The 11,647-nt window shown below is 41.9% G+C and overlaps 1 protein-coding gene across 2 annotated transcripts in view; it reads right to left on the reverse strand.

The window, feature by feature from the left end:
• Window positions 1–11,396, reverse strand: part of RAVER2 (ribonucleoprotein, PTB binding 2) — a 97,845-nt gene extending 86,449 nt beyond the window's left edge. The window contains exon 1 of one of the 2 annotated variants that reach the window (XM_019449017.2): window positions 10,902–11,396. In XM_019449017.2, the coding sequence (XP_019304562.2) occupies window positions 10,902–11,135 (234 nt within the window). In that variant the 5' untranslated portion in view covers window positions 11,136–11,396. The remainder of the gene's footprint in view (window positions 1–10,901) is intronic. The other variant, XM_019449016.2, reaches the window with a different exon arrangement.
• Between the last annotated feature and the right edge of the window lie 251 nt (window positions 11,397–11,647).

Here is an 11,647-nt window from a genome sequence, read left to right on the forward strand (position 1 = left end):
GTTATGTCAGAAAATGTCCAAATTTGTAGGAAATACACAATGAAGGACTCAGGGTGGTAAAACGTCATGGCAGTACTCACTCTCAAACAGTTCAAGGAGAAAAGTTCTTTGTATTGTACTTTTCTGTATGTTTGAGATTTCAAAACTTTCCAGATTCACATGTTCTTGTTTCTTGCCATTACCTATACTCTAGATAAGGCTGTAAAAAGCCCACAGGATATAAAGTCAGGGAAATGGAGACGAATCTGCACTCAAAAGCAAGCAGTTAAACTTGTGGGTAACAGAAGATCCAAAGTCCAGAAAATAAAAGCAGGGAGCTAAGAGAAGAAAATTACAGTAGTGGGTTGAGGAAAGATATAAAGCCCAACTGGCTGGGGCAAAAGGGGTGGGATGAAGTAGGTGAAGGTGACAGGAAGAGAGGCAAAGTATACGCATACAAATACAGGCTTGAACAAATTCAATGAGTTGTAATGCTCTTTTGGCATTCCTGTGGTAACAAACAGTTAACAGAAAGCTTCAAACACAAGGAAAATGCATGAGTACAGGGGAGTGAGAAATAAATTCACAAACCTAACGATAAGGATAGTAAAAATAAGCACAGAATTAGGCACTAAATGCATAAAAAACAAGTTTAGGAGCCCACAATGAGCTAGGGACTCAGAAAACTAAAAAAAGAGAGAAACTTCTTTCTTATCAAATACTTATTGTGAAGAACACTGAACAGCACAATGGGCAACTGTCTTCCCATGTTTTAAAGAGAAATATTCTTGGGGCGCCTGGGTGGCTCAGTCAGTTAAGCATCCGACTTCAGCTCAGGTCATGATCTCACCGTTTGTGGGTTTGAGCCCCACATTGGGCTCTGTGCTGACAGTCCAGAGCCTGGAGCCTGCTTCGGACTATTCTGTGTCTCCCTCTCTCTCTGCCCCACCCCTGCTCACGCTCTCTCAAAAATTAATAAACACTTAAAAAATGTTTTAAATTTTTAAAAATAATAAAGAGAAACATTCTTCATATCAGTCTCTGACATTTAGTACATGTTAAGGAGAAAATAATACACTGCAATTCCTTGTAAACCTCCGTGCCAGGCATAGTGCCTCAAGTGTCCATTGGTACTGCTGGGGAGGCTGGAGAAGAATGAGCTTTTACAACAAACATAAAGTGACTCAGTTCACTTTTTTAAGAAAGAAAATTAAGGAGCTTGATTTATATTCTTGCCCAGATGGAGGATCTGGCATAAACATGGCCCACAACAGATTCGGACGAAAACTCTTTGAGCTCTGGATCTGCTCAAATGGTCCATACTCACGTGAAGTCCCAAAAATATGACCAAATTATATTAGCCTGGAAAGGCACTTCTCAACCTGGGTCTATAATTCCCCAGTGAGATCAGGCGTAAGTTACAAGAGATCCATAATCTCTTGAAATTACATGCAAATTTCTACGTGTCTAGGAATATTAAGCACTTTCCTGGAGAGAGTGTTTATGGCTTTCAACCTACTCATAAGCCATAAACAGTTGACTGATTAAATTATAAGTAAATGGAGTAACATCACTGCCAAAAAAGCCAGCACAATCTTACAATGCAAAATTTCTTCATTGTGCAAATCAGTCATGAATACTTGAGTATGTCAGACATATTAATAGAAGTCTAAAATTTTAGAACAAAGTAGGCGGGTAATCCTGTTTTAAATTTCCCTTGGAACAATGTGTCAGGCTCTAGGTGAAATATTTGCGACACAAAGGTAAATATTACATAATTCCTGTCCTTTGGAGGACACGCTACAGTGTGTGTGGAGAAGAATTGTAAGTATAATACAGTGTAGGATAAGAATATGAGCTTTGGAACCAAACAGACATTAGTCTTTTTACCTTACCACTAATTAGTGGAATGACCTTTGGCAAACTGCTTAACATCAATTTTGCATCTGTTTCCCTATCAATAAAATGGAAATGAGAAATTCTGATTTTTTTTTAATTAAAAAAAATTTTTTTAATGTTTATTTATTTTTGAGACAGAGAGAGACACAGCATGAGCAGGGAAGGGGCAGAGAGAGAGGGAGACACAGAATGTGAAGCAGGCTCCAGGCTCTGAGCTGTCAGCACAGAGCCCAACACGGGGCTCGAACTCACTAACTGTGAGATCATGACCTGAGCTGAAGTCGGACGCTTAACCGACTGAGCCACCCAGGCGCCCCGAGAAATTCTGATTTTACAGTCTTGAAATGAGGGGTAAGTATCATGTAAACAAAATACAACATATAGTGTCTGGCAATAGTAAGCACCCAATGAACAAAAATTTTTATTGTTGCTACAGATATCTAAAGGAGAGAGAAATTTGTTCTTGCAGAGGGATTACTGGAAGATCTCAACCAGACAACCATACTCAATTTTGGGTGCCACATTTTAAGATAGACAATAACAAAGTAGTAGTGGTGTGCATTCAGGGAAAAAGAATTAAGTCTGTGAGGAAATTTGGACTCATATCCGAAAAACTAGTGGTTTGAAGCAATTGAAGTTGTAAGTTAAAAAACAATATGACAAATTCTCTATTATGGGAGGGGAAAAGTTGGATCAAGAAATCAAAATTTCAGGGAAATTAATTTTATATATTCAGTATAAATAAGACACTAAAGCTGTCTGAAGGTAAAGTAGGATACTTTACTAAGCAGTGATGTCTTTGAAAGTAAAGGTGTTAAAAGTTCACGGGTTGAGAACTTTAAATTGGATTTATTTATGCAGTAAGCAAAAGAGATAAAATATCTTCTACCATCCCTTCCAATACTGAGATTTTACTTTGTTTTTTTTTTTTTTTACTTCTATATTAATTAGCATACTATTGGTTGGTAGTAATGTAAGACCCAACTTGAAATCCATGAAATAAAAGGAATGTAGTGGCTTGCATATGTATGAAATCCAGAACTAAGTTTCAGATATAGCTTGACCAGGGCTCTAGCTCAGCTTTTCTCTCTCTCTTTTTCCTCCACCTCAGTCCAATCCCCCTTTGGATGTCTGCTCTGTCCTCAGATAGCCAGCAGCAATCAGGGCAATGTGCCTCTGCATTCATATCCAGTAGGAAGAGAACTCCTTACCTTAACAAGCAAACAAAAGTCCTAAGCTTCTTGTTATATTGAGTTGAAGCAATCACTACAGTCAAGGAACGATGATATACTGACTGGCTTAGGGGGCACATGCTTTAATTCTCATGCCAAAAGGGAAGAACACTGCTTATTGGTTTATGTCACCCAAACCAATGGGGTGACTTCTATCAAATGGACTCAAGTCATATAATTGCCAAATAATGAGGGAGGGAAAGAGCCTCAAAGGAAAATTTGGGTTCTATGAGGAAAGACGAGAGAAAGAAAGGAAACTATGGGTAGGCAACAGCATCAGGTTCTGAGCAAGAAACATCGCATACTCAAAAACTAAGTAATTGAAGAGAATTTTTTTTAATGTTTTCATTTTTGAGAGAGAGAGTGCGAGCGCACGCGCGCAAGTGGGGGCGGGGGGGGGGGGGTGGGCAGAGAGAGAGAGGAAGACACAGAATCTGAAGGAGGCTCCAAGCTCTGAGCTTGTCAGCACAGAGCCCCCCCATGGGGCTCAAACCCACAAACCGTGATATCATGACCTGAGCTGAAGTTGAATGCTCAACCAATTGAGCCACCCAGTCACCTCAAAGAGAATTTTTTAAAGACACTATCTACAAAGGCTTAAAAATAAAAAAAAAACTATGGTTAACAACAGTCTCCCATAACCCCTGGCAGAGGGATTATGATTACAACAACCCAATGAGCTTAGTTGCATGGTGTGCCACTGGAAAGGAACTGTGACCTTTGAAAGAGGAAACAGTCAACCCAAGGTATCCTGGTAGAAAGGGAGCTAGGTGAATAAATGCTCCAATCTAGCTCTCTTTCACCCTTTAAATCTCCCACTGGTGGCTCTGGCTAAATGGAACCAGAAATTAGAGGATGAGAGAGCCTGGTTAGTGCAATCTACAGTAAGATAAGCCGCCCAGGACACAGCACAGGTGAGAAGGATGGAGACAGATCTGGAAGAACAAATGAACGATACTCAGCACAGCAACCAAGGACAATCATCTGCAGATAATCATAAGCCAAAATATACAGACAAGCATTCCAGGTGGTCTGATTTTCCCACTTCTCATTTATTACCCCTCTCCATACACATCATCCTCTTAGACAAGGCAACTGCCTCCCCAGGCAAACAAAATACAGCGCCAAGGTTTCAGACAAGCAATCATAGAACATTTAAATTTAGAATTTTGTTTTCTCTATTTGCATTTTAACCTTCTTTTAGTTGTCTTGTTTCAGCTGGTCTAAGTAGAGCTAAGCATAAAACTTTCTGCCCACAGTTAAGAAATGGGTTCTGAAAGCTCCTAAGGACTGCTGGCTACAAAGTAGGGAAGATAAATCCACACAGAAGTAGTAAGAGACAAAATTCAGGGGGCCAGAGGGACCCCTTTTCAGCAACAGCCTTCCATCAGAGATGATCTCATTTAATGCTTCCCTGATGTTCGTGATCTTGTTTGTTTAAAGAGCAATTGCCTTAAGTACAGCTTTCTTGAGCGTGGCCATAAGGCACAAGTGTACCTGTCAATGACTTGAAGCTGGAAGAGGCTGTTGGTGCACAAAGCTGTTTAGATGTTACTGTACTATTTAGAATCAGCTTAAACTTCAGAAGCATCAGAAACCTCAAACAGCTGTTAAGGTGCTAACCGACAGCACTAAACACCATCTGCCATGTTATTCTATGGGAAAACACGTTACAAGTCCAAAAAATAATTTATAAACATAAGCTGGTCATTAATTAGGAAATGGCCTATAAATCACCTGAGATTTCTTCAGACTGCTTGTTAACATCCAGCATCGTGACACTGACCACAAAGGACTCCTCTTCTTGAATATGTTTTCAGAGCAGAGAACAAGCATTGCTGAAACACTCTGCAAGAATTCCTGCCAAAACAGAAACTTACCGAGCCAGGGGCAACCCAGAAGTCTCGAAGATGTCCCTCTAGCAGCTTTCAGTGTCCTTGTTACATTGGGAATAATAAAGCATACAGAAAAGAACCCATCATGCAATTCTGATTAACTACACTAGGAAACAGATAACTTTTAAGTTGTGTAAACTACGCTAAGTAACTACACTAAGAATAACAACTTATCAAGAATGCAAAATGGTATTCTCAATAAGAAAAAGAATATTTTCAAAATGTAAAAATATCCCAGTATTATTAGGAAAAAGTGAGTAATAGCGCTCTTATGAAAAGAGACAGTAATTACTGATTATTAGAGAAAACAAATAATGTATATTTTTAAATCTCACAGTTAGGGGTGCCTGTGAGACTCACTTGGTTAAGTGTCCAACTTCAGCTCAGGTCAAGATCTCATGATTCATGGGTTTGAGCCCCACGTCAGGCTCTGTGCTGACAGCTCAGAGCCTGGAGCCTGCTTCTGATTCTGTGTCTCCCTCTCTCTGCCCCTCCCCTGCTCTCTGCCTCTCTCAAAAATAAATAAACACCAAAAAAATTATTTAAAAAAATCTCACAATTGGGGCACCTGGGTGGCTCAGTCAGTTAAGCGTCTGACTTCGGCTCAGGTCATGATCTCACAATTAGTGAGTTCTAGCCCCACGTCGGGCTCTGTGCTGACACCTCAGAGCCTGGAGCCTCCTTCACATTCTGTGTCTCCCTCTCTCTCTGCCCCTCCCCTGTTCATGCTGTGTCTCTCTCTGTCTCAAAAATAAACATTAAAAAAAATTTTTTTTTTAAATCTCACAATTAATGAACACAAAATATGTGAGAAAATGCTATAGGTTTCTGACAAATACAAAAGAAACACAGGAATAAGTAGCTTTTAAGAAGAAAAGTAACTGGAATTTTCTACATTTGGTGGTTTGTTATTCTAAAAAGTGCTTAGTTAATACTATGCTTTGAAATGGACCTCGGTGAATTAACCATCAAGCTTCTCATTAACTATTATAATAGAGTACTTCAAAATGAAAGTTAACAATGCCCAGAGTGAGACAATACAACGTTTTGTTTCTATTACTAACCTTGGCTGTTAGCCCTAAGCCCTTCACATTTTCTCTTAATTACACAATAAAGTCTCTTCCAGATTCTAACTTCTAAACAAAACACATGTACACATACATAACATTTAGGAGAAAACTGAGTGAATTCAAACAGTAGAGAGAATAAATGCCACTGTCTTCTCCATTTTGAAACCCCAGTAACAATTCTTTTGAAACAGAACCAGGTTAACCAACAAATGTAAACAATCTATAGAAAGTGCAACAAAAACACATATTAGAACATTACCTTAAAATAAAATTCTAGGTTCATAGTTGCAAAAGACTATCCACAGACACACATTCACAACGGCTCTTCTGAATAAGAACCAGCATTTAACACTGTTTATTATTCACTGTAATTATTAGAAATGTTATTTGTTATAAAATAATCACTAAAGTTACATTCCAAAACACAAACATTCAAAGACATTTCTATAAATATTCAAATCACAATGTTCTGAAACACTTCGGCATGTAGGTAGCTTGATAAGGCTAGAGCAGAATCCAAGGCATGACTAATAAGAAAGGAGACTGCAAATGTAGGCAGGGGCCAAGTTACAAAAACCCTAGAATCTTTTATTTCTATCCTATTATGTCATGCCTTTCAACACAAGGTCTGAGTACTCCATGGTAATAAAGGAGCACAGAAAAACACAGGATGGGGCTCCTGGATGGCCCAGTTGGTTAAGCATCCGACTTCAGCTCAGGTCAAGATCTCATGATTTGTGGGTGTGAGCCCCCCATCAGGCTCTGTGCTGACAGCTCAGAACCTGGAGCCTGCTTCTGATTCTGTGTCTCCCTCTCTGCCTCTCCCTTGCTTCTCTCTCTCTCTCTCTCTCTCTCTCTCTCAAAAATGAATAAACATTAAAAAAAAATCATAGGATAAATATGGGCATCTTCCATGTCAAGTTTATGAGAAAAAGTTGGAAGGCAGTGAAACAAGTTTAAGTCATTGTTTTTACATTAAATCCAAGTTTACTAGAACATAAAATTAACACAAATTTTTCAGTCAGAACATGAAGCTTCAAAGCAATTTCACTCTTGGAACAAGCTAATTGAGTTTCACTATTCCTTATGATTTGAGGAAAAGAGAGAAGTTGACGGACATTTGAGGAAGATTTTGAGAATGTAGAGCTAAACTTTTCCTTCTCTTTTTTCCCCTCTTTTTCTCTTTTGAGAATGCAGAGCTAAACTTTTCCTTTCTTTTCTTTTTTCTCTTTTTCTTTTTGTAGTAGAGTGACATTCTTGGATTTGTGCTTTGAAGAGTTCTCTCAAGGGAAGCAATAAGCAGGATGGGCTAAAACATAAGACACAGGACAATAATGAGGGTAGATGACAAACAGAAAAGTTGTTAATAAGTCTAGGCAAGAGATGACAAAGGACATAAGCCAGAGCTGAGACTATGAAAACACAGAGGGCTAAGAGGATTCGAGAAAACATAGGAGACCAACCAGACAGCACCTGACTGCACTGTAACTATTCAATGAGACAGCTTCTGAGAACTGTTTTTACCTAAAATTAAAATTTGAGTAACATTTATGAAAAGCAAGTTTAATAAAGAAAACACCCTTGCTTTAAAAATGTTCAAAGAGTATTACTAGGCTCCTACTAATCAGTTAGCAATGTAACTTTTCTAGAGACATAACTATACAGCTTGAGAACTAGAGTGAGGAATGGCCTTGATCTTTAATGTAATATTCTAGAATAAATGAATGAATGAACCTAGAGAGTCTTCTAGAAAAGAACAAGAATTTGAGCATTTAAAATATCTTATTACTTAATAACTGAACAAAAAATAGTAACCTTTTCCTAAACCATATTAGTTGTTTCATAAGGAGTAAATTGGTAGTTTAGCCAAGCAATAAAATGCTAAAAGGTACAACAGAAAATTAAAGTTAAATCCTCATTTTTAAGTTGACAGTAAACTGCAGCCACTGAGAAAGACATTAGAATTAGACATTAGAATTTTTAAGGGAAATAAAAGATAAAATATAAAAAAATCCTTGCAGAATATATTCATAAAATTACAATTTAGGAGTAGATTAAGTGTATGTTAATTTTATTCAACCAATAAAAATAGCTATTCTCAATCTAATGACTTTCAACTGCTTTTAAAAATTAGCATTCTTTGGTCTACTGTACTTAATTAACACAGACCACTGACAGTTATGATTGTGATCAGAAAACCAGCAGAAATACAAGTACAGAAGATGACAGAAAAAAAACACTACTCAAATGTACACTGACATGTTTAGATCTTAAAACTACATATCAGAAATATTAAAAACATTTTATAATATAAATCAGAATAGAAAAAAAATGCTAGGACAAGTCTGGAAATTAATCTCTAGTTCCTAACAACTTTTGTTTTTAGATGAAACTCTTCAATTCTCAAAAAATGTGGCATAAGTATTTAACGTAAAACTTTAAGATACTTGACAGCAAGTATCGTAACTCATCTAGATCTTACTCAAATTTTATTCAATAGTTTATACTTGCTACTTTACAGAAAATTCCAAAATTTAGGCTAAAGATAAAGTCATAACAGAGAAAGAATACCTCAAAAATACAAATCAGTATAATTCTCAAAAAACCTCCATTCATCACTAATACCAATTAAAACTGTTCCCATGTTTGGACCCTTTTATTTATTTATTTTCATGGCTCTTAATAAGGGAAATGAGAGATACCAAAAAAAAAAACAAGAATAGAGCAAACTGTCCAGACTTTTGTGTCTAAATATTTTTAGAACACAAGGGAATGTGGTAACAAAAGAAAATTAAGACACTTCTCCATCTCCCTTTTCCTAGATTACACACAGAGCTGCTATTCCTTCAACTTTTTTTAATGCCACCTGCTTCGAAGAAGCCTCCCTCTTACTGAGCGCCTTGCTGTCTTCTCTTTGCATGGGTAGGGGAAATTTGCTTCTATGAAATCAGCCTATTGCAGGTGTTCTTACAGGTAGCATCACAAAATCTTACCTGACATATGGGAAGTGGACAATGATGGAAAGAGCTGAAGGAGGGATGAGCTATTATCGTATTCACAGAGTCTTTTTACATTGCGTTTTGAAACAAAATGGCCCCTCATGCATACGGATTATAAGGTTATATGCTCTCATTTATTGTGAATGGCTATGTAAGGTCTATTTACAAAATAGTGAGGCACTGCTCTCATTATTTTACGGGTCTTACTGCAATCATCAATCGCCAGCCCACTTAGAATTCCCGGTATCCCGTTATAGAAGGAACTACATAAATCTACCCAAATCTGCCACCACCAGGACAGCCTACCCTCCTCCATCCACAAGAAATATATAAATTCAAGCTATATATGAAATATACACAAACATCTAGACAATTAAGAAACACTGAAGAATCAGACATGGCTTTTTTTTTTTTTTTTGGTAAAACAAAAATACATATGTATACATAGACGTAGGGAAAGGGAGAAGAATAGTACCTTATGTTAACAACGGCTGTCTTTAAATATCAGAAATACGTAAATTTTTCCTTGCCACTGGTGACAACATGGATGGACCTGCAGGGTATTATTATGCTAAGTCAAATAAGTCAGACAAAGACAAATGCCATGTGATTTCACTTATATGTGGTATCTAAAAAACAAAAGAACAAAACAGAAACAGACTCATAGACACACAGAACTTGGTGGTTGCCAGAAGGAACAAGGCGGAGGGAAGGGGATGGGTGAAACAGGTGAAGGAGATTAAGAGGTACAACTTCCAGTTAGAAGTACCTCACGGGCAGGAGAAGAACTGTATCGGGAAACCAGTCCAGAACACTGTAATAACTTTGTATGGTGACAGATGGTAACACTGTAGTGAGCAATACCTATTGTACAGAAATGTCCAATCACTATGTTGTACACCTGAAACTAATATAACCATTGTGTTAACTATAGTTCAAGTAAAGAGAAAAAGCACAGGTGATTTCTATTTCCCCTCTTTGCGCTTTTCTGTATTTTTTCCCGTTTCTACAATGAGCATGTAGACTTTGGCAATAAGGGGGGGGGGGGGGGTAAAAAGATGCAGTTTCTGATCTTAAAGCAACAGTTAATCTGGATCAAAGACACAAAGTAGCCTATCTTTAAGCCTCCTCAGAGTCACTAACAAATCCTCCAGTACTTGGCATGACAGAAGGTGGCCGCAAGGTTCCCCAAAGCGCAGCGATAACCTTCCATTCCGGGGCCTTGGTAAACCGGGGGGGGGGGGGGGGGGGGGGGGGGGGGGGGAGGACCGGGGCAGAGTTCTTTCATACAAACTTGGGCAAGTGCTTCTGCAACAGCAAAACTCACTTTCAGCTCTCCCGTGACCCCGCCCCCCACGGCACACCCAAGGCCGGAGGACCCCAGGGGGGAGCCCTCTGCCCCTCCCAAGGTGGCCCCGAAAACTTAGCCCCCCAAAACTGTGCTCCTCGGCTCACTTCCACTCTCCTTCACTTCCTTTCGCCTACTCTTTCCCCGACTTCTCTCCTCCCACACTCACCCAAGGGCCACAGGGGAAGGAAAGAGCGGGGCGGACTGAGGGCAGCCGCCCCCGATTCCCGTGACCTTGGACCAGCCGATTCGCCTCTCGGAGCCTCAGTTTCCTAATGTGCCACCCGGCCCGGGGGCCGCAGGCTCGGAAGCCTGGGGGCTTTGCAAAATCCACAGACGGTTCTAACTCTGCAGCGACGCCCTCCTTCCCTCCACCGTTCAGGCGCCGGGCACCAGCTCCAACACCCCCGCGCAGCTTCCCTCGGAAGCCCTGCCCCGATGTCCCCGGGACGGGCCGCCTCAATGTCCTATCCTCGTACCTGGCAGCTGCTGTCCTGGGGCAGGTTTTTCACCAGGATTTTCCTGCGGTTGCTCAGCTCCCGACGCATCCGCTGCAGCCGCGCGGCGACTTCCTCGGGGTGCAGCGCGCTGGGCGCGGGGCCCCGGGCAGGGTCCTCGCTGGCGCCGGCGGAGGGCCCCGGCCCCGACCCCGACCCCGCCGCGCCGCCCAGGCCCGCACCCCCCTCGCCGCTGCCGCCTCCCGCCGCCGCCATCTTCCCGGGCGCCCCGCGGCTGCGGGCTCCTCCGGAGGCTCGAGGGGAAGCGGAGAGAGAAAGCGGGAGGAGGCCCGGGCGGGGGCGAGGCGGGCAGAGGCCGCAGAGTGGGCCCGGCCGCGAGGGGGAGGGAGGCGGCGCCGCAGCCAGCAGCCGGCGGGCGGGAGAGGAAACCTGAGCGCCGAGGAGGAGCCCGAGAACCACCTCGCGGGAACCTCCCCCTCGGCCCCCAGCCCCCGCGCACGGGCGGCGCCCATCCCTCTCGCCCGCCCGCCCGCCCTGCGCGCGGGTGGGGGCCCGGGCGCCGCCACCAGGACACCTGTGCGGCCGTGAGTGGGCGGGCGGGCTCCCCTCCTCGCGAGGCCGTAGTGAACGCCCAGGCTTGGGCTCTGGGGATGCGGCCCCTTAGCGGCAGCTTTCCCGGGTGGCGGCTCGAACCCTGCGCGGCCCCTCCACGTGACACCCGGACCTGCCCCGGGCTCTCCTCGAAACTCCCGCGCTGGGGCGGCTCG

Source organism: Panthera pardus, unplaced genomic scaffold (genome assembly GCF_024362965.1).
Source record: "Panthera pardus isolate Hobbes unplaced genomic scaffold, ASM2436296v1 HiC_scaffold_11, whole genome shotgun sequence".
In the NCBI taxonomy this organism is placed as follows: domain Eukaryota; kingdom Metazoa; phylum Chordata; class Mammalia; order Carnivora; family Felidae; genus Panthera; species Panthera pardus.